Source organism: Hyperolius riggenbachi, chromosome 3 (assembly GCF_040937935.1).
Source record: "Hyperolius riggenbachi isolate aHypRig1 chromosome 3, aHypRig1.pri, whole genome shotgun sequence".
NCBI lineage: Eukaryota > Metazoa > Chordata > Amphibia > Anura > Hyperoliidae > Hyperolius > Hyperolius riggenbachi.
Genome location: NC_090648.1, coordinates 61,981,580 through 62,009,310, shown reverse-complemented (window position 1 = coordinate 62,009,310; position 27,731 = coordinate 61,981,580). Strand labels below are relative to the sequence as shown.

The following is a 27,731-nucleotide window of genomic DNA, read 5'->3' as shown; positions in this document are numbered from 1 at the left end:
GTGTGCAAGAGTCCTACCAGAATCCTCATCATCCTCTTGTGAGCGTTGTGATAGTTGTTGTGATGCATCATAGTCGTCACCTTCCTCCTGGTCTGCTTCTGCTGACCATTCGCGCTGAATTGTGGAAGTCCAACGTGCACCGCTCTGGCCCTCGTCAGTGGTGGCATGAAATTCCTGCTCCAACTCCAGCTGTTCCTCCTCCTCTTCTTCGTCATAGCTGCTGGGGCCAGCATGCCCTGAGGCGGATGGCCTGATGTTGGTACCATCACGCTGATCGTTTTCTCCTTCAGATTCCCCCAGTTGCATCATGACAGCTGTTTCCTTGATTTTCAACATTGACCTCTTCAGTAAACACAGCAGTGGTATGGTAATGCTGACTGAAGAGTTGTCACTGCTCACAAGCAACGTGGATTGCTCAAAATTTTGGAGGACTTGGCAGAGGTCCAACATGTTGGCCCAATCGGATCCACAGAAGCTTGGCAGCTGTCCGGATGCGCCTCGGTACTGCGCCGTCATGTACTGGACCACTGCACTCTTCTGCTCACAAAAGCGTGCTAGCATGTGCAGCGTAGAATTCCAGCGCGTAGGGACATCACACAGCAAGCGATGGTGGGGGAGATTGAAGCGCTCCTGCATCTTGGCGAGTGCCCCCGAAGCAGTACTGGAATTTCTACAATGTTTGGCCACTCGACGCACCTTCAACAGAAGATCGGCCACGCCTGGGTATGTCCTCAGGAACCGCTGAACTACTAGGTTCATCACGTGCGCCAGGCAAGGGATGTGTGTCAGCTTAGCCAACCTTAAAGCGCGAATGAGATTACTCCCATTATCACACACAACCATGCCCGGTTTCAAGTCCAGCGGTGCCAGCCACAAATCCGTCTGTTCCTTTATTCCCTTCCAAATTTCCTCCCCTGTGTGCTGCTTATCCCCAAGGCAGATCAGCTTCAGCAACGCTTGCTGACGCATGCCAACAGCTGTGCTGCACTGCTTCCACGATCCTACTGCTGCTGGGTTAGTGTTTCCGGATGAGGTACAGCTTTGAGATGCGTTGGAGGAGAAGGAGTCAGAGAGGTAGGTGCTGCTGTTGTTATCCAGTGGGAGGGACGGCGGTGCAGCTGTTTGCGGCGTGGGCAACACCCGCGCCGTAGCAGGTGAGGAATCGCTGCCAGGCTCCACAAGGTTCACCCAGTGCGCGGTAAGGGAGATGTATCGACCCTGGCCGAACGCACTCGTCCAAGTGTCAGTGGTGAGGTGAACCTTGCAGGCAACGGCATTCTTCAAGCTTCGGGTTATTTTGCTGACCACGTGCTCATGCAACTCAGGCACTGCAGAGCGCGCAAAGTGGTAGCGGCTGGGAACCACGTAACGTGGGATGGCCACTGACATCATGCCCTTGAAGCTGTTTGTCTCCACCACTCGATATGGCAGCATTTCGCAGGCCAGAAGCTTGGCTATGCTGGCTGTTACTGCCACGGCCCGGGGGTCATTTGCTGGCAATTTCCTCTTGCGCTCAAACATCTCCGACACAGACAACTGAACCGTAGCGCTGCACACGGAAGGGCTGTTGGTTGTTGTGTTTGATGAACACTGGGAGACCTCAAGAGCACTACTCCGGAAAGTGACAGTGTCAGCGTCGTCTGATGTTTGTGAATGTTGTGAACCACGCAATGGCTGGGCTACTGCTGCTGCCTAGGCGGGTCTGGTGGTGAGTCTGGTGAACCCAAGGGAGGCAGTGTTGCTGGTACCCTGTCCTGCCGCGTTTGCCCACAGAGTGGGATGTTTGGATAGCATGTGGCGGCTCATGCTGGTGGTGGAGAGGTTGTTAATACTTTTCCCCCTGCTCAGGCGAGTCTTGCACACCTTGCAAATCGCCATGGTAACATCCTCAGTGCAGTCTTCAAAGAAAGCCCAGACTTTGGAGCACCTGCCTCCTTGCTGGCGATTTCTGTTTCCTCCTCTTTTGCCTCTCACTCAAACTTCCACGCTTGTGGTGCCTGAAATTGCGCGCCGCCTACCTTGTGGCACAAGGCGAACTCGTGCAGCAGTGGGTTCTTCAACAGACTCATCTGTGCTGCTGCTACGACGGCGATGTTCTCGTTCACAAATAAAATCTGGGTCTCTGTCCACATTGTCCAAACCCTCCTCTTCCATCTCCTCAAACTCGTCATATGTCATTGTGGGGGGCCGCCGCCGTGGAGTAGAGCTCCCCAGAACAACCTCTGCGCAGCTCACTCCAACGTCGTCTTCCAGATCTTGTCGGCCGACCTCCTGCAATTGCAACCCCTCCTGCCCAACTTGCTCTGGGATTTGGGTTTCCGAGTCCTCCTCGGACTCGCCTTGTATTTCAGTGCGCGGTGCATTTCCCACAGTTAATGGTTGTGAATCCGGGCACAACATTTCTGGCTGTTCCTCCATTGACCTTTCATAGGTGGAAGTTTGTTGGGCTGGGAATAGCTCCTGCGAATACCCCATTGTGTCCTGAGGTAATTCATAGGACTGGTTATCTGGCAGTTGTGTGCGTGGTGTCGCTGCCGGTTGTGTCAGCTTTGTGCCCACTGGCTCCTTGTAACTGGCTGAGGACTCGGACCTCGTGCGTGATGTGCTGGTGCTGCTTAACCCACTGCTGGACGCTTGAGAGGTCATCCAAGTAATTATCTGGTCCTGTTCTTTTGGATTTGTGAGGGTTGTTGTCCTGGACAACATGGGCGGTATTGAGTGGGTTTTCTTGGGTGCTCCCCTGTGGCCTGTACGTGAACCGTCAGGGGAAACACCTCTTCCCTTGCCCCTTCCTCTTTCACCGGATTTCTTCCTCATTTCACTTATCCTTACAGTACACGCTGACTGGCAGCAGTACAGTGGCAGTACAGAAATGCTATACAGTACCACTATTCCCAGCAGCGACACAGAGCACAATGCTATACAGTGGCGGGTGAGCGGTGTACTACTGTTCCCAGGCCCAGCAGACACAGAGTGGAAGTAAACACAATGCTATATAGTCTGGCTGAGCGGTGTACACAGAGTGGCAGTACACACAATGCTATATAGTCTGGCTAAGCCGTGTACACAGAGTGTCAGAAAACACAATGCTATATATAGCGTGGCTGAGCGAGGTGCACAGTGGCAGTACACACAATGCTATATTAGTCAGGCTAAGCCGTGTACACAGAGTGTCAGAAAGCACAATGCTATATATAGCGTGGCTGAGCGAGGTGCACAGTGGCAGTACACACAATGCTATATAGTCAGGCTAAGCCGTGTACACAGAGTGTCAGAAAACACAATGCTATATATAGCGTGGCTGAGCGAGGTGCACAGTGGCAGTACACACAATGCTTTATAGTCAGGCTGAGCCGTGTACACAGAGTGTCAGTAAACAATGGTATATAGTCTGGCTGAGCGGTGAACACAGAGTGTCAGTAAACAACGGTATATAGTCTGGCTGAGCGGTGTACACAGAGTGGCAGTAAACACAATGCTATATATAGCGTGGCTGAGCGAGGTGCACAGTGGCAGTACACACAATGCTATATAGCCAGGCTAAGCCGTGTACACAGAGTGTCAGAAAACACAATGCTATATATAGCGTGGCTGAGCGAGGTGCACAGTGGCAGTACACACAATGCTTTATAGTCAGGCTGAGCCGTGTACACAGAGTGTCAGTAAACAATGGTATATAGTCTGGCTGAGCGGTGTACACAGAGTGTCAGTAAACAACGGTATATTGTCTGGCTGAGCGGTGTACACAGAGTGGCAGTAAACACAATGCTATATATAGCGTGGCTGAGCGAGGTGCACAGTGGCAGTACACACAATGCTATAGAGCCAGGCTAAGCCGTGTACACAGAGTGTCAGAAAACACAATGCTATATATAGCGTGGCTGAGCGAGGTGCACAGTGGCAGTACACACAATGCTATATTAGTCAGGCTAAGCCGTGTACACAGAGTGTCAGAAAACACAATGCTATATATAGCGTGGCTGAGCGAGGTGCACAGTGGCAGTACACACAATGCTATATATAGCGTGGCTGAGCGAGGTGCACAGTGGCAGTACACACAATGCTATATATAGCGTGGCTGAGCGAGGTGCACAGTGGCAGTACACACAATGCTATATATAGCGTGGCTGAGCGAGGTGCACAGTGGCAGTACACACAATGCTATATTAGTCAGGCTAAGCCGTGTACACAGAGTGTCAGAAAACACAATGCTATATATATAGCGTGGCTGAGCGAGGTGCACAGTGGCAGTACACACAATGCTATATATAGCGTGGCTGAGCGAGGTGCACAGTGGCAGTACACACAATGCTATATATAGCGTGGCTGAGCGAGGTGCACAGTGGCAGTACACAAAATGCTATATTAGTCAGGCTAAGCCGTGTACACAGAGTGTCAGAAAACACAATGCTATATATATAGCGTGGCTGAGCGAGGTGCACAGTGGCAGTACACACAATGCTATATATAGCGTGGCTGAGCGAGGTGCACAGTGGCAGTACACACAATGCTATATATAGCGTGGCTGAGCGAGGTGCACAGTGGCAGTACACACAATGCTATATATAGCGTGGCTGAGCGAGGTGCACAGTGGCAGTACACACAATGCTATATTAGTCAGGCTAAGCCGTGTACACAGAGTGTCAGAAAACCCAATGCTATATATATAGCGTGGCTGAGCGAGGTGCACAGTGGCAGTACACACAATGCTATATATAGCGTGGCTGAGCGAGGTGCACAGTGGCAGTACACACAATGCTATATATAGCGTGGCTGAGCGAGGTGCACAGTGGCAGTACACACAATGCTATATTAGTCAGGCTAAGCCGTGTACACAGAGTGTCAGAAAACACAATGCTATATATATAGCGTGGCTGAGCGAGGTACACAGTGGCAGTAAACAATGCTATATATAGTGTGGCTGAGCGAGCGGTGTACTACTGTTCCCAGCAGCGACACACAATGACTGGGGGGGACCCTGGCTAGCGTGGCTGGAGAGCGAACTACCCTGCCTGCCTACCCAAAGCTAAACCCACAGACAAATGGCGGAGATATGACGTGGTTCGGGTATTTATTTACCCGAACCACGTGACCGTTCGGCCAATCAGAGCGCGTTCGGGCCCGAACCACGTGACCCGTTCGGCCAATCACAGCGCTAGCCGAACGTTCGGGGAACGTTCGTCCATGCGCTCTTAGTTCGGCCATGTGGCCGAACGGTTTGGCCGAGCACCGTCAGGTGTGCGGCCGAACTCGAACATCACCCGAACAGGGTGATGTTCTGCAGAACCCGAACAGTGGCGAACACTGTTCGCCCAACACTAGTATGGGGCTCACAAATTTCTGAGGGTGGCCCTGCTTAGGTTCACATATATGTGTTGTGTTAGCACTTTAAGCCTTGTGGTATATTTTTGTCCGCTGCAAGTTATTACTATTAAACTTTATTAATAAAGTGCCGCTGTACAATAGGTAGGGTAGGCATCACAACATTGAACAATGTTGCACAGGGACATTTTTATATTCAACAATGGTACACAAAATAGTGATGTAACAATGCAGGGATAAATATAGCAGACAAGTCACTGAGTCCAAATGGCAGCAGAGAAGTGCACATGGGGAGGAGGGCCCTGCCAAATATGCTTACAATCTAAACAGTGGGTAGAGGGAAACGTGGGCATGGAGGGTGTAAGTCCAAGGGAGGTAGGTGGAGACATGAAGATGGCGGGTAAGCAGTGGTGAACAGATGGGTTAAAGGCTTGCTTGAATGAGTTGAAAGTAGGGGGGTGAGCCTGATGGGGTGAGGGAGCTCCAAAGCGTAGAGGCTACTCTAGAGAAGTCCTTGAGCCCTGCAAGTGATGTAAGGGGTGGACATCTGTAAAGTTTTGGAGGAGCCGAGAGAGCTGGTTGGGGAGCATCTCTGGATGAGATCAGAGAGGCACAAAGAGGAGGTATGGTGGTACATAGTGTGGCTCTCTTCGAGTACATAGCTACTCGTCGTAAACAAAATTTAAATTAGATCATGCTGCCTACGGCCAAGGGGGGGGGGGGGGGGAGGCGTTAACTTACCTATGCCGCGGTCTATACACAATGTGTTCCACTTACGGGCCACGTAACTCCAATGCTTCCTCCTTCCAGGTTTGAATGAGGAAGTAGTGGCGTAACGTGGCCACGCGTGGAACGCATCGTCTATAGGCGGCAGCATTGGTAAGTTATTCTCCCAGCGGCCGTGGACAGCGCAATCTAATTTAAATTTCTATTATGAGTAGCTATGTATTCGTAGAGAACAACACTAGTGGTAAGTACAGCTGCTAGCTCCATTAAAACAGGGAGGGTTGGTATTCTTAACATCTTAATAAGCACTGCAGATTAGCATAACAAATGAGGCCTGAAAAACAAAACAAAGATAGGACAGGTGCTATTCATCTCTAAATTTAATCAGAAATTGATTTACATTTGGTCTCTGTTGACTGTTGCAACTCTTCTGGATTTCCAGTAAAGACCCAGAGAACCAATGGGTGGGCAGATGGGACACAGAGGTATGTTCTCTGCCTCATGACATGCCTCTGTTTCCACACGCCGCCGCTCTCTGCCCCCCAACGCCGCGTTATAGCCCCTGAGATTTAACAATTAGGGACCGACGCAGTACAAATCTACGTCGGGTGGGTGGCACTGCGGTTCTGACCGGACGTAAGCTCTATGTCCCATTCACCGCGCGCCCCCACCCGTTCTCGCCGCTCTGTCCCCGCCGCAGGCTGCTCACTCTGCCTCCTCTATGACGGCAGAGCACTGTGAGCCGGGCAGGAGCCATTTTCATTGGCTCCTGGCCCTGTCATTACTATAAGCCAATCCCATTGGCTTACATTGAGTGACAGGGTCAGAAGCCAATGAAAGCGGCTCCTGAGCGGCGCACAGCACTCTGCCGTCATAGAGACGGCAGAGTGAGCAGCCTGCGGCGGGGACAGAGCGGCATGACCGGCGGGAGCGACGGATTATTGCAGCGATTCGTCGGTATGCAGCGTTTTAGCGTACCAGCAGCCTCTGGTCCTTAAGGGGGCAGAGGCTGCTGGTACGGAAGTGGTTACCGACAATATTTGTCGCTATCTCGAATGTGTTAACATGTGGGAGAGGGTTTTAAAACGCCCACCAGGGGCGTTCCTGCAGGGTTTCTTCAGCTGCCATTGTGCAGCTCTTTCTCTCTGGCCACGCCCCCTGCTGCTACCCCGCCTCGCAGTCTCTCCTTGCAGCGTCGTGACCTATAGGTCACGAAAGTGAAAACAGTGTAAGCTTTATAAAGTGTCTACACACCCCTCATAACAATTATAAGGAGTTGCTATGTGGGTTACAACACAGTAATCAAGCTGCTTGGGGTGACCCAAAACCACAAGGAGAGTATAGGGGACTAGAGACCTTCCTTCTGCTGTGTGTGTTTTGTTAGTTTTTGACCCATGAGCTGTGTCTGGCCTGATAAAAATCCTTTATAGACTTATTTTTAGAAACAACATTACTTCTGTGCATAATATGCTATCAGCTTGTTATTGGTGCTTGCAAAACTAAGGCTACGTTTCCACTATAGCATAACATTTTCGCCTGCAAAAAAATCGTATAAGATTTTTCTGATTGGTGAAAATTTACATGCAAATTTTTACGCGTTTTATGCGAATTTCCGTACGCGAAAATTTGCAATTAGTTAAATATAACATAATCTGCCTAGTAACAGCTTAGTCATGACTGCGGACAACTTCCTGTAACCATGGATCTAATGCGAATTTTCGAGCAAGTAACGCGAAAATTGCCTATACAAAGCTTTGTACGCGAATCATATGCGATGTCTGAAAAAAATTCTACAGGACCTCTGATTATTTCACGCTTATGAAATCTGCATCTAATGAAACAGCCCTATTCACTACCATTAGGTGCAAAATCAATACGATTTTCTGAGCGAAAAATCTGACACAAAACGCACAAGTGGAAACCAGGCCTAAGACCTTCTTATTTGGAAGACTGGGGGAGGCAATATAAAGGAAGGTTCTGAATGTACAGCTCAGATTCAGAACAGTGATGGATGCTGCTACTTGAGTGAACTCTTATTGTTATTGACCTGGGCGACCTGGGTTTGAATCTCCGCTCTTCCTGTTCAGTAAGCCAGGACCTATTTAGTAAGGATACCTTGGGCAAGACTCCCTAACACTGCTACTGCCTACTGAGCACACCCTAGTGGCTGCAGCCCAAACGGTTTGCATCCACCAAGAGAAAAGCACAATATAAATGTTATTTGTCTTGTCTTATTGTGATACTTACTTAACTTACCTGAGGCTCCTTGCAGCCCCCCTGTGCCCAATCTGCCTTTCTAGGACTCTCCAGTCAGCAGTGGTAACCCCCTCAAAGCTGGCAAGCCATGCGCCTCCTCAAAGCACCCCCATGCACAGCGACTTTCTACGCATGCGCATTTCGGGGGAAATCACTACTGCGCAGGCGCAGATGCTCCTGACATTGGGAGCGCAATCAGGATGTGTGCAGCATGGGGCTGCGTCGACTGCGACTGGCCATGACCGGCCAGCTTTGAGGGGATCGCCGCTGCTGGCTGGAGGGTCCCGGAAGGACGGCGTGGGCATAGGATGACTGCAGGCGGCTGTAAGGAGCCACAGGTAAGTTAACCATTTTTCCATTCTTCATCTGTCCAATTTTGGTGAGCTTGTGCCTCTTTTTCCTATTTGTAGTGGGGATGAGTGGTACCCGGTGGGGTCTTCTGCTGTTGTAGCCCATCCGCCTCAAGGTTGTGCGTGTTGTGGCTTCACAAATGCTTTGCTGCATACCTCGGTTGTAACGAGTTGTTATTTCGGTCAATATTGCTCTTCTAGCAGCTTGAATCAGTCAGTCCATTCTCCTCTGACCTCTAGCATCAACAAGGCATTTTCGCCCGCAGGACTGCCGCATACTGGATGTTTTTCCCTTTTCACACCATTCTTTGTAAACCCTAGAAATGGTTGTGAATGAAAATCCCAGTAACTGAGCAGATTGTGAAATACTCAGACCGGCCCATCTGGCACCAACAACCGAGTACATTTGAAATCGGCGCCGGTAGACTTGGGCGCAGCATACAGCGGTATATGGCTGATCCTGCTTCTGCACAAGTCCGGGACAATTTAATTACTATTCCCACTCCAGGCCGCCATGGATAGTGGGGGAATGAAATAATTCGGCTTCAAGCGATTGCTGGAGGCAGAATTATTGTGTTTTAAAGCAACCTCGGCTCCGTCTTCTGAAGGAGCCGACTTTACTCACTGAGCGCTTCAATAGGAGTGATTCCTATTGAAGTCTATGGAGGCGCCGGCTGCGCCCAAATCTAGCAGCGCTGAAAAGCACTGCTCCGCCAACAACCATGCCACGCTCAAAATTGCTTAAATCACCTTTCTTTCCCATTCTGACATTCAGTTTGGAGTTCAGGAGATTGTCTTGACCAGGACCACACCCCTAAATGCATTGAAGCAACTGCCATGTTTTGTTTGATTAGATAATTGCATTAATGAGAAATTGAACAGGTGTTCCTAATAATCCTTTAGGTGAGTGTACTTACAGGGGGCTTCCTCCAGCCCCTTGCAGCCGACGAGTCCCCCGCTGACAGCTCCACTCCCAGCCGCCGGCCTGGGGTCCCTGCACGGTGCACAGGACAACCTCGAGGTCGTCCTTACTGCACCTGCATAAAAACCGCCGCTGTCAATCAAGCCTACGTCCGCAGCGTACTGCGCAGTACGTTACGGACTATGTGGGCTTGATCGACAGCAGCAAATGCGCGGTAGAGGAGGTCAGCCTCTGCACCAGCGAGGACCCCGGGCCAGTGGCTGCAAGGGAGATGCTGCCTGGGACATGTCGGCTGCAAGGGGCTGGAGGAAATCCCCGGGAAGTATGTCATGGGGGAGGCACGATTTGTTTGATGCTTTCTGCTTTTTTTTACAGGCTTAAAGGGAGAGACTCCGTAACAAAAATTGCATCCTGTTTTTTATCATCCTACAAGTTCCAAAAGCTATTCTAATGTGTTCTGGCTTACTGCAGCACTTTCTGCTATCACAGTCTCTGTAATAAATCAATGTATCTTTCCCCTGTCAGACTTGTCGGCCAGTGTCTGGAAGGCTGCCAAGTTCTTCAGTGTTGTGGTTCTGCTATGAACTCCCCCTTTCAGGCCCCTCTCTGCACACTGCCTGTGTGATATTTAGATTAGTGCAGCTTCTCTCTGCTCTTGTATCTTTTACAAGCTGGATAAATCGTCCTCTGAGCTGGCTGGGCTTTCACATACTGAGGAATTACAGACAAGGGCAAAGCTGTTTGCAGGAAGAAAAGAGCAGCCTGAAACTTCAGTGCATGAGAGCAGAAGGGGGAAAGAAACACACAAATGATCTCTTGAGATTCAAAAGGAAGGCTGTATACAGCCTGCTTGTGTATGGATGTATTTTGAATGTGTGGACATACTGTACATCAACCTACTTCCTGTTTTGGTGGCCATTTTGTTTGTTTATAAACAAACTTTTAAAAACTGTTTTGAACCACTTTTAATGCGGCGGGGAGCGGCGAAATTGTGACAGAGGGTAATAGGAGATGTCCCCTAACGCACTGGTATGTTTACTTTTGTGCGATTTTAACAATACAGATTCTCTTTAAAGGGAACCAGAGATAATCTAAGGATAAGCTGTTATACATACCTGGGGCTTCCTCCAGCCCCATACATGCTGATCGATCCCACTCCGCCATCCACTGCTGCCCGCATCTACGAGAACCGGCTCCCGTTGCTGACGTCATCGGAGCCACGCTACGCAGGAGAAGTGCGCCCTCTACGTATCTCTCCAGCAGCTGCTGCAGAGATACGCAAACAGCGCTCTTCTCCTACGTTAGACTGGCTCCGACTGACGGAACAGCGGGGAGCCGGTTCTCGTAGATGTGGGCAGCGGTGGATGGCGGCGTGGGATTGATCCGTGCGTATGGGGCTGGAGGAAGCCCCAGGTGTGTATAACAGCTTTTCCTTAGATTATCTCTGGTTCTCTTTAAGTATCCCTTTCACTATACAATCCAGCGGCCAACCAATCATAACAGGAATTTGAACAATAATGGGCATGACTGATCGTTTCTGATTGATCGCCGTGGCAATCGGAAATGATCGATCGACCACTGGATTGTATCGTTAAGGAGCACCTTAATGGAGACATGTTTATGTGTTCTGGCTGGTTAATAGAGATATATTTGTTCTAGGCAGAGCCGAATCATCCTCAAGGCAAATCTAGGCAGTTGCCTAGGGCCTGGAGAGAGTCTAGGGGCCTGGTGCATGCTAAATCTTACTAAAAAGTCAGGTGACCACCAGTAGTGGGCAAAAACTGCTATCTTGCCTAGAGCCCCATTGCATAGTATTCCTTTTCTGGTTCTTCTGGGTGGAGTTGCACTGACAGATGGCAGCATGTGTGCAGCTCTCTGCATTGTGAATAATTATGAGTGCAATGTGGGCAGAGAAGAGGAGACAGACAGCTCCAATCAGCACAATCACAGGATGGAAGCGGTGGAATGCTGCAGGTCTATATATAGAAGATCATAATCATCAATATTTGGTATGACAGCATGCACAGGTAATTATGAATGCATATGAAGGAGTTGATGCTGGTTCTATATATAGAGCAGAATGACTGTAATGTATGCAGGCGTGCACTGGGGTAATTATCTCTCTGAAGTTTGTGGCTGGTAAGAGGTTAGAGTTGTGTATGTGGAGAGTATGTGATATCATGCAGTATAGTGTATATAGACACAGTACAGATATCCCATAGGCAGTGTGGCATGCAGGCAGCCATGTGATCAGTGATGACTCCCCCAGTCTCCAGTGATTGATGGTCACAGTCCCTCCCTCCCTCTGGAACCGGTGAGACCAGCTCAGGTGTCGCCTCCTCCCCCTCCTCCTCCTCCCCGGGCAGCCCAGCTCCTGCCATCACTCAGTCTCCGCAGCCGGGACAGCAGGTGAGACTGGGACGGGGTGCTGCTATCATTGTACAGGGGGGCACTGCTGCTACTACTGCCAGCCACAGAGGGAATACAGCAACTACTGCCATAGAGGGGACACACTGCTACTGCCACAGAGGGGACACTGCTGCTACTACTGCCACAGAGGGGACACTGCTGCTACTACTGCCACAGAGGGGGACACTGCAACTACTGCCACAGAGGGGACACTGCTACTGCCACAAAGGGGGACACTGCAACTATTGCCACAGAGGGGACACACTACTACTATTGCCACAGTGGGGACACTGCTACTACTGCCACAGAGGGGACACACTACTACTACTGCCACAGAGGGGACACTGCTACTACTGCCACAGAGGGGACACACTACTACTACTACTGCCACAGAGGGGACACACTGCTACTACTGCTACAGAGGGGACACTGCAATTACTGCCACAGAGGGGGGCACTGCAGCTACTACCACAGAGGGGGCACTGCAAATACTCCCACAAAGGGGGACACTGCTACTACTGTCACAGAGGGGACAGGGGTGCAGGAGGTCTGATATTATTGGTAAGCTGGGGTGCAGAGATTCTGGAGTTATCTGGCATTTAGGGGTGCAGGGGGTCTCATATTATGTGGTAGTTAGGGCAGCAGGGGGTCTGATATTTATTATTTAGTAGTTAGGGGTGCAAGGGGTCTGATATTATTTGGTAGTTAGGGGTGCAGGGGATCTGATATTATTGGTAAGATGGGGTGCAGATATTCTGGTGTTATCTGGCACTTAGGGGTACAGGGGGTTTGATTTTATTTGGGGGTTAGGGGTACATTGGGTCTGATTTTATTTGGCAATTAGAGGTACATGAGGTCTGATATTAACTGGATACAGGGAATCTGATATTATTTGGTAATTAGGGTTTCGGGGTCTGATATTATTTGGGGGAGAGCGGCACAGGGGTCTGATATTATCTGTGTGTTTTAGATACAAGGAGTCTCAAATTATCATCTTATACTTAGGGGTACAGCGGTCTGATATTATTTGGGGGAGAGGGCTGCAGGGGATCTGATATTATTTGGGGGAGAGGGATGCAGGGTGTCTGATATTATTTGGGGGAGAGGGATGCAGGGTGTCTGATATTATTTGGGGGAGAGGGCTGCAGGGGGTCTGATATTATTTGGTAGTTGGGGTACAGGGGTCTGATATTATTTGGTAGTTGGGGTACAGGGGTCTGATATTATTTGGGGGAGAGGGCTGCAGGGGATCTGATATTATTTGGGGGAGAGGGATGCAGGGGTCTGATATTATTTGGTAGTTGGGGTACAGGGGTCTAATATTTGGTAGTTGGCAGGGGGGCTGGTATTATCTGGAAATGAGACGTGAAAGGGGTTGGATATTATTTGGGAGTGGGGGAATACAGGGAGTCTAATTATTTAGAATGAGGAATGTGAGGTATTATTGGGATTGAGGGGTACTGGTAGTCTGGAATAATCTGGGAGTTTGGGGTTCAGGACCTCTGGTGTAATCTGAGAGTGAGGGGTATAGGGGGCCGGTGGAATAATCTGGGAGTTTGGGGTGCAGGGCGTCTGGTGTAATCTGGGAGTGAGGGGTATAGGGGGCCGGTGGAATAATCTGGGAGTTTGGGGTGCAGGGCGTCTGGTGTAATCTGGGAGTGAGGGGTATAGGGGGCCGGTGGAATAATCTGGGAGTTTGGGGTGCAGGGTGTTTAGTGTAGCGTCTGGTGTAATCTGGGAGTGAGGGGTATAGGGGGCCAGTGGAATAATCTGGGAGTTTGGGGTGCAGGGCGTCTGGTGTAATCTGGGAGTGAGGGGTATAGGGGGCCGGTGGAATAATCTGGGAGTTTGGGGTGCAGGGCGTCTGGTGTAATCTGGGAGTGAGGGGTATAGGGGGCCGGTGGAATAATCTGGGAGTTTGGGGTGCAGGGTGTTTAGTGTAGCGTCTGGTGTAATCTGGGAGTGATGGGTATAGGGGGCCGGTGGAATAATCTGGGAGTTTGGGGTGCAGGGCGTCTGGTGTAATCTGGGAGTGAGGGGTATAGGAGGCCGGTGGAATAATCTGGGAGTTTGGGGTGCAGGGTGTTTAGTGTAGCGTCTGGTGTAATCTGGGAGTGAGGGGTATAGGGGGCCGGTGGAATAATCTGGGAGTTTGGGGTGCAGGGTGTTTAGTGTAGCGTCTGGTGTAATCTGAGAGTGAGGGGTATAGGGGGCCGGTGGAATAATCTGGGAGTTTGGGATGCAGGGTGTTTAGTGTAGCGTCTGGTGTAATCTGAGAGTGAGGGGTACAGGGGGCCGGTGGAATAATCTGGGAGTTTGGGGTTCAGGACCTCTGGTGTAATCTGGGAGTGAGGGGTACAGGGGGCCGGTGGAATAATCTGGGAGTTTGGGGTGCAGGGCGTCTGGTGTAATCTGGGAGTGAGGGGTATAGGGGGCCGGTGGAATAATCTGGGAGTTTGGGGTGCAGGGTGTTTAGTGTAGCGTCTGGTGTAATCTGGGAGTGAGGCAGGTATTCTCTAGTAAAAGAGGTGTAAAATATTTGGTAATATCAGAGGGTTTGGCGAATTCTGGGGTGTATCTACGAAATATGTTGGCGCGTTATAAATAGATAGTTATAACTGTGACTTCTGTCTTGTCTGGTATTGAGCTATGCATTGTGCCTTCTATAGTATGTGACATTACATAGGCATGAAGGAGATACATGGTTCTGCCATTATGTGCAAGGAAAGTTTACAGAAAGTTTGATGTTATCTTGTGGTACAGGAAGTCTGTTATTATGTTATGGAGGGATGCGGGATGTCTGATATTACTGCACTGAGAGATACACAAGGCCTAATATCTCTGTATTGAAGGTATTGGAGTTCTGATACTGCTGTAGTGAGGGATACAGGTAGTCAGATAGCACTGTACTGAAGGGTGGAGAAGGTCTGATAACAATGGGTGCAGGAGGTGGTGTGATATCAATATAGTGGGGAGTTCTGATATTAATGTAGGGGGGGGGGGGTACATGAGGCGTGATATTACTGTAGTGGAGGGTACAAGAGGTGTGATATTACTGTAGTGGAGGGTACAGGAGGTGTGATATTACTGTAGTGGAGGGTACAGGAGGTGTGATATTACTGTAGTGGAGGGTACAGGAGGTGTGATATCACTGTAGTGGGGAGGGGGGTACAGGCGGTATGATATTACTGTAGAGGGGTACAGAAAGTGTGAGATTACTGTAGGGGGGTACAGGTGGCATACTATTACTGTAGGGGGGTACAGGTGGGGTGCTATTACTGTAGTTGGGGGTACAGGGGGTTTGCTATGATTGCAGTAAGTGGCTCAGTAGATCTGGTATTATCTCACTTGGATGATAAAAACTATGTGTACATACCTATTGTGTTATAAATGATCTATGACTTATACTGTATTCCTGTTTGAATGTATATCACTCCCTTCATGTACACACCTGTTGTGACTGACAGACAGGTAATTACTTGTATCCCATTTGTCATTCATTGGGGATATATAAACACTGATGTCTCTATTGACACGTATGACGTCAGGATGGGATAAGAGTGGCAGTGCCAGGGTACATGTGGTATGGCTGGTATTTCCAGGGCAGGTAGGGGAGCTGGTAGTACACAGAGGTATTGATTACACAGTATAGTATGTCACTCTATGGCTATAGATTAGCACCATAGCATTCCTCTGCTGGCTATAACCTCTCTGTGTGTCTGAGCCACGCCCCCTGATGGTGGGACAAGATCTGTACCAGGGTTTTCCTGAATGGCCGGGAATCTTATCATGTCCTGTGAATCACAGCGCATTGTGAACAGCATCATATTCCTTGAGGGCACTTTCACACTGGAGCAGTATGGTGTGTCAAATTGACGCACTGCTACTGCAGCCTAATGCAACCCTATGAGGACGTTCATACTTGCAACGTTGTGGTGCGCTGCGCCGGAAGTGCCTAATCTAACGCAATCGCAGAACTACGTTACCGCGTGGTACCCGCGGCGATCTGCGTCAGCCCGGAAGTCATCTTAGTTTATGGCGACGCAGTTTTTTTTTAAAAGTTTAAGTCGCGGCGCGCATGCGCAAAAGCGTATTTTTAAAATATGCTAATGCATACCCGAGGCAGGAAGTGACCGCTAGCGTGCAACACTTCCTGCTTAGCTGGTGGCCAGACAGGGAACACCGTGTACTAACGCGGTGTTCCCTGGAGGCCTGTTTTTGCAGTGTGAAACCGGCCTCAGACTGGCAACGTACGTCTTTGCAACAGTCACACTCCCACCATCATTTTAACCTCCTTAGCGGTATGCTTGACACTGTGTCGGGCATACTGCCGGCTGTCCCCAGGAGTCCCCCAGTATAATTTTAAGTCATCGCATAGTTGTAATAGCTTCAGCTAGCACTAGGCTAGCTAGCAGTGGTGGCCGGCATCCTCAGATTACTTTTCATCCCCTCCGATCGCCGCTAAATACATTACCCCCCGGATCCAGCGATCGGCGCAGCCTCCCCGCACATCTCCGGTCCTCTCTATGGGGAGGATCGGGTCTGCGCATGATGTCACGTTCGATCCTCCCCATAGAGAAGAGCGGAGCTGTCCGCTGAGGCTGCGCCAATCGCTGGATCCAGGCGGGGTAATGTATTTAGCGGCGATCGGGGGGGGGGGGGGGAACAAAAGTAATCTGAGGATGAGCTCCTGCTGATTTTGCTTGTTTGCTCTCTGACCAAGAAATGCCCAGTCTATAATTGTCATGCTAGGTTTATTGTTGCTGTGAAAGACAGAATAACAACAAAAAAACCCTCAAAATCCCGAGCACCAAATTGAAAGCGTGATGTTCATTGTAATGAGTGAAATACTTATTTGATCCCCATCAAAAGACAACTTAGTACTTGATGGCAAAACCATTGTTGGCCATCACAGAGGTCAGATGTTTCTGGTAGTGGGCTACCAGGTTTGCACACATCTCGGGAATTTTGGCCCACTCTTCTTTGCAGATCCTCTCTAAGTCAGTAAGTGTTTGAGGCTGGAGTTTGGCAACTCGAATCTTCTACGCCACAGATCAGGGGCGTAACTAAGATCCACCGGGCCCCCCTGCAGAAATTTTAAGTGGGCCCCCCTGGACCCGCTCGGTCGTTTTCGGGGGCTGGCGGGGTCGCAGCATGAGGGGAAAGCTATGGCCACATTTGGCGGGGAGGGGGGATGGTCCCCCCCTCCCTCACCTCGGGCTCTCCCCTCCAGTTTCAATAACTCATCATATGTGTGCAGTGGCGGGCAGCGGCAGCTACATACCTTTCGTGCACTACAGCGCGGACGCTTCTCTCTCTAGTGTCTGACGCGACTTCCTGTTTATACAGGAAGTCGCGTCAGAGGCTAGAGAGAGAAGCAGGCGCATGGGTTGCAGCCCCTATTGTTAGGCCCATGCCACAGATTTTCTATTGGATTAAGGTCTGGAGACTGGCTTGGCCACTCCAGGACATTAATGTGCTTCTTCTTGAACCACTTCTTTGTTGCCGTGGCACAACTACAGTAAACCTACCATTACAATTACAGGCTAGTCATTTCTTGGTTAGAGGGCTAACAATCAAAATCAGCAAATGATCAAATACTACTTTCACTCACTTGGGCCTAACTAGAGGGGAGCAGCCCCTGCGGTCACATTGGGGGGGGGGGGGGCAGAACTGTGACGGGCCCAACTACTAGCCTTCCCTTCCTCCCATACAGGGGACTATACTTCAGATCAGGTGGTTTTGTGGCTACACTTGTTATGGGTGTAAAGATCCTGATAGCCACACTTGTTTTATGACCATTGTGAGATGGGCCCCAAGGCCATGAAGGGCATCAAAGGGCGGCAAGGGAGGGGTGTGACTATTGGGGGGGGCATCAAAGTTTTGCTGGGGGCCCCCACGAGTTGTAGTTACACCTCTACCCTCACTGTATGTGTTCCGGACAGCCCTGGGTGCTCGTTCAAGTCCTGTTGTTTTCCTCATAATAAAATATTCATGCAAAATCTAGCGAGTGACAGGTGTGTAGACCAGGGAACTCTAGCTTACTGGATTCGCCGTTGGATTCTCTATGAGATATAGTAGTAAACTTGGATGTGACCTGCTCACGTCCTCTGATCAGCCAGACTTGCAGAGCATGCTGCATTTGGAACCTGAATGCACCGTTAGACTTGTCCTGCGCTTCTTGCGTGTGGCCAGGGAGATCGCTGAACCTTGGGACGTGCTTCCTGAAGTCCTTGACTTTGTTATGACTCAGAGCTCCAGTTCACAACACCAATAACATTATTATTACTGTGCATTTATTGTGCTGACATTTACTACAGCGTTTAACAGAGTACACTGAACAATTCATTCATTATTACCTGTCCCTCAGCAGGGATTACAGTGATGAGTCCTAAACCACACAAGCATTGTACGCGGTTAGTTTTGTCGAAAGCTCTTTCCAGGCGACGCTCATAGCTTTGCTGTAGTATCCCGGAGATAGCCTTAGGGCAGCATGGTGGCGTAGTGGGTAGCGCTCTCCTTTGCAGCGCTGGGTCCCTGGTTTACATCCCAGCCAGGGCTCTCTCTGCACAGAGTTTGTATGTTCTCCCTGAGTTTGTGTGGGTTTCCTCCAGGCATACCGGTTTCCTCCCACATTCCATCCCACATTCCAAAAACATACAGATAAGTTACCAATTGGATTCACCCTAAATTGGCCCTAGACTATGATACATACACTACACAATACATCCATAGACTTATGACTATGGTAGGGATTAGATTGTGAGCCCCTCTGAGGGACAGCTAGTGACCAGACAATATATACTCTGCACAACGCTGCAGAAGATGTCAGCACTATATAAGTACTAAAAAATAATAATAAAATAACAGCATGTACAACAGCCCCTGATTCCCGACAGCAACCCGGCCAGCGATCTGCACGGTGGATCAATTGGGTTGGTCGATAGCTTTGTCTTCCCCACTCATCCCACTTGCTGCGTGGCTTCATGCATGTGCTGCTACGTCAGTCCTTCCACCCCCACTTTGCAGAAGAACAGGTCATTAGCCTACAGGCAAACTCGACGTCTGCACAGCCGCGGCAAAGCGATGTTACCCGAGGGATCCCCATCCAATGGCATCCATCTAGTGTATGGGCATTAGGACCAATTTGTGGGGAACCTACCAGTATATTGAAACCAATCCATATACAGGGAGGACATACAAACCTGATAAAGTCTGATACACACTTTCAATTATGATTGGCCAATCACTGACCAATTTTACCACCTCCATATAGTCTGAGGGGTTACTTACACATTCTGCTCATAGTGTTCAATATCTGTTGACCCACATACTACATGGAGGTGGTAAAATTGGTCAGTGATTGGCTGTACCAGGCTTAAAGAGACACTGAAGCGAGAATAAATCTCGCTTCAGTGCTTATATTCAGCAGGGGCATGTGTGCCCCTGCTAAAACGCCGCTATCCCGCGGCTAAACGGGGGTCCCTTACCCCCCAAACCCACTCCTGCAAAATCTACGACCAACTTGGTCGTAGATTTTGCTGCTCTTGAGGCAGGGCTAACTGCTGCAGCCCTGCCTCCAGTCGCGTCTATCAGCGGCGCATTGCCGCCTCTCCCCCGCCGCTCTCAGCGAAGGAAGACTGAGAGGGGCGGGGGAGAGGCGGAGATACGCGCTGACAGACGCGCGTGAGGCAGGGCTGTGGCGGTTAGCCCTGCCTTAATCCGGAAGAGATCCCCGGGCACCACGGAGGGGATTTGGGAGGTAAGGGACTCCCGTTTAGCCGCGGGATAGCACACATGCCCCTGCTGAATATAAGCACTGAAGCGAGATTTATTCTCGCTTCAGACTCTCTTTAAAGTGGGGCAGAGGCAGAGAGGAGGAGGGGGGATTAGGTTTTGTTTGCTGAAGATGCAGATAAGCTTGCCTGTGTGTAATGTTTACAAACAACATGGCTGCTGTCATTGTATCACAGGAAGAAATAATCATATTCTATTACAGCTGTTTGCAGTTAGATTTGCTGTGTAAACTATCTAAACTTTAGATAAGATATATAGACAAGTTACTTGTTATAGTTAGCTTTTCATCTTGGATCTGCTTTAAGGCCTCTTGCACACTACATGCGTAGTTTGATAGCATCCAGGGAAAATCTGAAAACGCAAATCGGATTTGCAGTTTGCAGGGGGCCTTTTTCCACTACCCTGCGATTTGCAATTTGATTCCAATCGCAAAACACAAGGTATATTAAACTAATGGAAACTGCAGCAATTTCGATTAGTGCGATCCGATTTCGATGCGATTTTGGTCAAAATGCAGTCGTCGTCCTGCCGCGTTTTGGATGCGATTGAGCTCTACTATACTGAGTATAGTATAGTATTTATTTATTGTATTTATAAAGCGCCAACATATTACGCATAGTAGTTCAATCACAATCGCATGGTGGAAATTGAAACGTGCAATCGCGCTCGCATTTCATAGTGGAAAAGAGCCCTCAGACTGGTTCATTTTAAGCTAGTTTATGGAAAGAATTGTATCCTCCATAGCACTGCCACAAGCTAAAATAAAAATATTCCGTACCATACTCACCTTAAAGGTGGCCACACACGATACAATTTTTCACCAATTCGATAATTACGATTGGTTATCCCGATAAATCGAGAGCTTTTCTTTGTTTTCGATCAAGAAATCTGATCGCTTTTCCCGTTTGTTTCGATTTTTGGAGATTGGACATGTTGGAAATTTCAGACCAACTTTATCAAGAATTGTATGGTGTGTGAGATGGATTGTCAATTACTTGATGTGCAGTTCCAATCTTTTTTTTTTTCTGAGCTTTCAATTATTTTATTAATGATTGGGGATAAATTGAACATATGTGTGTGGTACATTGGTTAGATTCTTTAATTGTTACAATCAGTCAGAAAAATTGATTGGTATTCTTGAATTGAACAGATATTTAAAAAATTGTATGGTGTGGCTTGGTGCACACGATGCTGGCTTAGTACCACATCCGTATTGTACCAAGGCATTGTACTGTCTGTTCTGTCAGATTTTAACTGCCTAGCTTTTCACTGTGGTGGTCCTTTAAAGGGGAACTGAAGTAAGAGGTATACGGAGGCTGCCATATTTATTTCCTTTTAATCAATACCAGTTGCCTGGCAGCCCTACTGGTCTATTTCTCTGCAGTAGTATCTGAATAACACCAAAAACAAGCATGCAGCTAGTCTTGTCAGATCTGACTTTAAAGTCTGAAACACCTGATCTGCTGCATGCTTGTTCAGGGGCTATGGCTAATAGTATTAGAGGCAGAGGATCAGCAGGGCTGCCAGGCAACTGGTATTGCTTAAAAGGAAATAAACATGGCAGCCTCCATATACCTCTCTCTTCAGTTGTCCTTTAACAAAAAAAAAACACCAATACTGAACATAGATGACCTGACTTTTAATTTAGAAAAGCTGGTCTGCAGAATCTTCCCAGCTGGCCCTGAAATGCGTTCTGTACACTTTATCCGATCATGAATTTAAGGACTTGAGTTACAACATTGCAGAGATACAAACAAAGTTGTCTCAATGTATAAAATATACAATATAATATTCTGTTTTTAGTACATATTTTTGTTGTTGTTACGGTATTGTCTAAACTGTTGTAAGTAGTTTTATACACATTGAAAATCCGATTGAAAACAACCAAATACATCGTTATATGATCTGTCCAAATCCCTATTTGTCCAAAAGGAAATCAATTATCCACCTTGGATGAAGGCTATCCAACATGTAGACAGCTGTTTCTGATGTTCTAGTCCTCATCAGTGCATGGCAGGGATTGATTTGGCTTTATCCATTCAGTGTGAGCAGTGATAGAAGCCATAGTGAGTAGTAGGGCTGCTATTGTTTGTTTGTTGACATTGTGCAGTTGTGGGAGTAGCTGTGATGTTATTATTGCTGTTGCTGGTATGTGGAGTATTCCCCAGATGTTTTTGTTACAGAGGTCAGTGATAACATTCCAACCATTCCCTATCTTCTGTTCATTGCTCTGCCCAATCTCTATCATTCCATCCCAAACACACTCCCCCATCAGTATCTGTCTGCACCCATCAATCAGCAAGACATGGATAGAGATCATTTGTGTATTTATGTAATGGTGACATCTTCCTCAGCACATTACAGAGAATTTAGTCATGTCACTGACTGTCCTCAGAGGAGCGCACAATCTAATCCTTATCATAGTCAGTTATATGTCCTGCAATATTATTATTAGTATGTTTTTGTATAACGTTGACATCTTCCTCGGCATATTACATAGTACATAGTCATGTCACTGACTGTACTTGGAGCTCAAAATCTAATCCCTTACATTGCCCTGGTCTTATGCACTACCATATTAATATTCTTCTTCTTATTATTATTATTATTACTAGCCAACCCGCGTCGTAGCATACGCCGCATCTATCTATCTAATAGAGTACGTGCCTCAACCTTGAAGCAAGAAGAAGTAGGCTTTCCATGAGAAAATGTATGCGTGCTCAAACACCAAGTTTAACCCTAGCAAGTCTGGCTTTGCAAATCCGGCCTAATTAGCTATTCATGAGGCAATGCTCATGTAAATATGCATTTGCTTTCGCATGCCAAACTATGCAGGGTCAAAAAAACAATACTGCAAAGTGCTCTCTCGCTGCCTGGGAACCACAGCGGCACCCCGGAGTTGGAGGCTGGGTGGCGCAGCCGCCCCCCCCCAGCGTGGCCAGCGCTGGGGAGAGCCGTCCGCACCCACCTCCTAATATTAAAAACGGCCACTTACCTTAACGTCCATTGGGTTCTGCTACATGCGCATTAATTTTCTCATGGAAAGCATTTTGTGCAGTTTGTATCCTTTGGAGGCAGGTGGTGGATGGCTTGCTCCGGTGGTGTGAACCCTGGAGTGAGTGCGCCTGTCCCCCCCCCCCCCTCTGGAGTGCTGTATGTGAGCCAGCCCTGAGCTCTAAAGCTCGGGGTGACCCATGCTTCTCTCCTTTCTCATGTGGTGCCCCCAAATTACTGCGCATGTAGCAGAACGCAATGGACGTTAAGGTAAGTGCCTGTTTTTAATATTGGGAGGTGGGTGCAGACGGCTCTCCCCGGCGCTGGCCACACTTGGGGGGGGGGGGGGGGAGTCGTCCACGCCACCCAGCCTCCCCCTCCAGGTGCCGCTGTGGTTTCCAGGCAGTGAGACAGCCTGGGACCCTGCGGTCACCCCAGTTGTATAAAAAGGGGGCATTGGGAATCCTCCCCGTGGCGCTCCTGGAGGCCTGGAGCACACCAAAAACTGCTAGCAGATCCGCAAAATGCTAGCAGATTTTGAAACGCTTTTTCTTATTTTTCTGTAGCATTTCACCTAGCATTTTGCGGTTTTGTAAAGCGTTTTTGGTGTAGTAGATTTCATATATTGTTACAGTAAAGCTGTTACTGAACAGCTTCTGTAACAAAAACGCCTGCAAAACCGCTCTGAACTGCCGTTTTTCAGAGCGGTTTGCGTTTTTCCTATACTTCACATTGGAGGCAGAAACGCCTCCGCAATCCAAAAAATGCCTCACCTCGGGAGTATGCGTTTCAGCAAAACGCCTCCTGCTCTGGTGTGCACCAGCCCATTGAAATACATTACCCAAGCGTATCCGCAGCCGCAAGTGGATCGCAAAACGCTGCCGAACCGCTCTGGTGTGCACTAAGCCGGATAGTGCTAATGTAGCATGTAGCAGGGTGACTGCTTTGTGGTATTGGTTTGTGCATGCATTTGCATGAGCATTGCCTCATGAATAGCCAATTAGGCCAGATTTGCAATGTCAGACTTGCTAGGGTAAGGCCTCTTTTCCATGGACTGTGAATAGGCAGTGAAATGGCTCTCAAACTCACAACTGCTCACTGCTGCCTGGTAACTGCTCACTGCTGCCTGGTAACTGCTCGCTGCTGCCTGGTAACTGCTTGTTGCTGCCTGGTAACTGCTTGTTGCTGCCTGGTAACTGCTTGTTGCTGCCTGGTAACTGCTTGTTGCTGCCTGGTAACTGCTTGTTGCTGCCTGGTAACTGCTTGTTGCTGCCTGGTAACTGCTTGTTGCTGCCTGGTATCTGCTCACTGCTGACTGATAACTGCTTGCTGCTGCCTGGTAACTGCTTGCTGCTGCCTGGTAACTGCTTGCTGCTGCCTGGTAACTGCTTGCTGCTGCCTGGTAACTGCTTGCTGCTGCCTGGTAACTGCTTGCTGCTGCCTGGTAACTGCTTGCTGCTGCCTGGTAACTGCTTGCTGCTGCCTGGTAACTGCTTGCTGCTGCCTGGTAACTGCTTGCTGCTGCCTGGTAACTGCTTGCTGCTGCCTGGTAACTGCTTGCTGCTGCCTGGTAACTGCTCGCTGCTGCCTGGTAACTGCTCGCTGCTGCCTGGTAACTGCTCACTGCTGCCTGGTATCTGCTCACTGCTGCCTGGTATCTGCTCACTGCTGACTGATAACTGCTTGCTGCTGCCTGGTATCTGCTCACTGCTGCCTGGTAACTGCTTGCTGAGCACACAGCTCAACAGTCCGTGGAAAAGAGGCCTTAAACTTGGTGTTTGAGCACGCATACATTTTCTCATGCAAAGTACTTCTTCTTCTTGTTTGAAGGTTGAGGCACTTAGTCTATTATATATATATATAGATTATTATTATTATTATGTATTTATATAGCAGCACTTTACAGAGTACATAGTCATGTCACTGACTGTCCTTACAGGAGCTCACAATTTAATCCCTACCATGGTCGTAATCTAAGGTCCCTAATGACTTCAATTTTAGGGGGATCCAGTTAACTAAACTGCATGTCTTTGGGTTGTGGAAGGAAACCAGAATGCCAAGAGAAACCTCACACAAGCATGGGAATAACCTACAAACTCCATAGGTAGTGCCCTACTCAAGTGAACAGGGGATCCTAGGGCAGCAATTTTGTTTGTGATTTGTACTAATGTGGAATGATCAGCATGATTTGTGGGATTGTAAACAATTCTTACAAGGGAGGCAGAACTTTACAGGCTTGTATGCCTAGAACATGTGTCTCCAAATAAGGAGGGAAACTGAGAGCCCAATATAGTGTAGTATGTATTGGAATAAAGTGAAAAAATTAAATTGTAAACAATTATACTTACAAACCAGGGTTACAGCACAGGCAACCATTAACCACCTGAGCGGTCTGGACGAGCTGAGCTCGTCCAACACCGCCGGAGGTCGCCGCTCAGGCCCTGCTGGGCCGATTTTTATCAAATAAAAAGCAGCACACGCAGCCGGCACTTTGCCAGCCGCGTGTGCTGCCTGATCGCCGCCGCTCTGCGGCGATCCGCCGCGAGCAGCGGCGAAAGAGGGTCCCCCCAGCCGCCTGAGCCCAGCGTAGCCGGAACAAAAAGTTCCGGCCAGCGCTAAGGGCTGGATCGGAGGCGGCTGACGTCAGGACGTCGGCTGACGTCGATGACGTTACTCCGCTCGTCGCTATGGCGACGATATAAGCAAAACAAGGAAGGCCGCTTATTGCGGCCTTCCTTGTTTATTCTGGGCGCCGGAGGCGATCGGAAGATCGCCTCCGGAGCGCCCTCTAGTGGGCTTTCATGCAGCCAACTTTCAGTTGGCTGCATGAAATAGTTTTTTTTTTATTTAAAAAAAACCCTCCCGCAGCCACCCTGGCGATTTAATCAGAACGCCAGGGTGGTTAAGGCAGGTGAGGAGATTAGGCCCGTCCCCACTCAGGACTAATGGTGTGTAAAGATAGATGAAAGATATCAGACCCATTTTACCCCCTTCCATGTAGTATGAGAGCCGTACTCTACACAGTCTATTCTATGGAGCTGAACTCCCCATCAGATAAAATCTTTGCAAGATGCTGCACACACAGATGCTGTACAGACACAACAGATCAGTATCTGCAAAAGATCTGTTCCTGCAAAAGATCCATCAATGCAAAATGCATTCATAGTCTATGATATCTGCAGATCATCATACACACCTTGTTTAACAGACTTCATCTGCAGATCAGACAATCATCTGCAGATCTTAAAATCCATCCTGGTGGATCTGATCTGCAGATGATCTGCAGATGAATGTCTGTGATGTGTATGAGGATCTGCAGATCTCATAGACTATGAATGCATTTTGCATTGACGGATCTTTTGCAGGAACAGATCTTTTGCAGATACTGATCTGTTGTGTCTGTACAGCATCTGTGTGTGCAGCATCTTGCAAAGATTTTATCTGATGGGGAGTGCAGCTCCATAGAATAGACTGTGAAGGTATGGCTCTCATACTACATGGAAGGGGGTAAAATTGGTCTGTGATCTTTCATTTATCTTTCAAGTGTGTACACACCATAAGGGCTGGAACCCACAAGAGCGTTTTTTTGAGCATTTTGGCAGCGCTGCGATATGCTAGCGTTTTGCCAAAACCCTCAGCTGATGTTAATGGATGGGGCAACTTCCACAGGAGCGTTTGCATTTCCCAGAAACGCAAACGCAGGACCTGCAGCATTTTGGGAGCGTTAGAGCGCTTCAATGTAAAGTATTGAAACGCTAGCAGAAACGCTCAGCAAAACCTAAACTGAGCGGTTTTGCTAGCGTTTTGCGGTTCAGCACACTGTAACAAAATTAAAAATAATTCACAGGACCAATCAGGATAAAAACGCGAAACGCAAAACGCTACACAACCGCTGAGGAAAAAAATACACTGTTGCAAAACGCGACCGAAAACGCGCATGAATCCGCTTGCAAACCGCTCAGACAAAACGCTAGCGGTTGCGTTTTGCGTTTGCGGATTTCAGTGGGTTCCAGGCCTAAGATGTTGCTCTCTGTAGATCAGGAAATAATGGTATAAACACCCCTCCACCCGGGGTGGACACTACAATAGTGGAAAGAGAACAGAGGCGCCTAAAAGATAAAATATGCTAAAATTGTTAAAATGTTAGGGAGGTAGTGGTGGACCCACCATCCCCAAACAGACACCAAAGCTGTTGATTAATCAGCACAAAAATGTATTCACATACTCTGATTATAACAGGCAACGCGTTTCGCAGGTATATTCCCGCTTCCTGAGGCAATAACAGTTGGAGTATTACACAGCATAAGGTCTAGTATATGCCTAGCGCCGTGAGGCTTTGACAGTTTTGGTGTCTGTTTGGGGATGGTGGGTCCACCAGGTCCACCACTGCCTCCCTAACATTTTAACAATTTTATCATATTTTATCCTTTTGGCACCTCTGTTCTCTTTCCACTATACCATGTGTCTCCAAATGTGAATAAAGTGTGGGGACCAGGGGTGAATTCCATGAGTACAGCTGAGTACCAGAATAGTGCTTTATATTAAGCAACTTATGGAATACAAGAGTTATGCCCAGGACCAGATTTCTGGAGAGGCCACAGAGGCCCAGGTCTTGGGTTGTACAAGAGAACTACTGCCCAAGGATGCTGTACGTGGAAGAAAGGGGCTGCTGTACATGGATGTTACCCATGGAGGCAGATGAGGAGGGGGGGGGGGGGCTGCTGCAAGTGAAAAAGTGTAAAGCCAGCATTGGTTGTGGCATAATGCCCTAAGGAGAGTGGCAGGGGTTGAGGGGTTGGCAGAGTTGAGAGTTAAGACTCTGGTTGTAAAACATGGTTTTACAAGATAGCTTTTATTACTAGATTGCAGAGAGAGAGAAATATTAAGCACCCTCAAACCAAGCAGCCTGTGACTTACCCTTTGGAGACAGAGCCTTCTGTCATGCTGCCCTACAC

At 48.6% G+C, this 27,731-nt stretch overlaps 1 protein-coding gene across 4 annotated transcripts in view; it reads left to right on the top strand.

Moving 5' to 3' along the window:
• PALM3 (paralemmin 3) overlaps nucleotides 1-27,731 on the top strand; it is a 255,035-nt gene that overhangs the window by 165,230 nt on the left and 62,074 nt on the right. The window contains exon 1 of one of the 4 annotated variants that reach the window (XM_068274191.1): nucleotides 11,579-11,603. The exons of 2 other annotated variants lie outside the window; for them this stretch is intronic. In XM_068274191.1, the coding sequence (XP_068130292.1) occupies nucleotides 11,596-11,603 (8 nt within the window). In that variant the 5' untranslated portion in view covers nucleotides 11,579-11,595. Of the gene's footprint in view, nucleotides 1-11,578; nucleotides 11,604-11,883; nucleotides 11,986-27,731 lie in introns of those variants that run through there. One more of the 4 variants, XM_068274196.1, reaches the window with a different exon arrangement.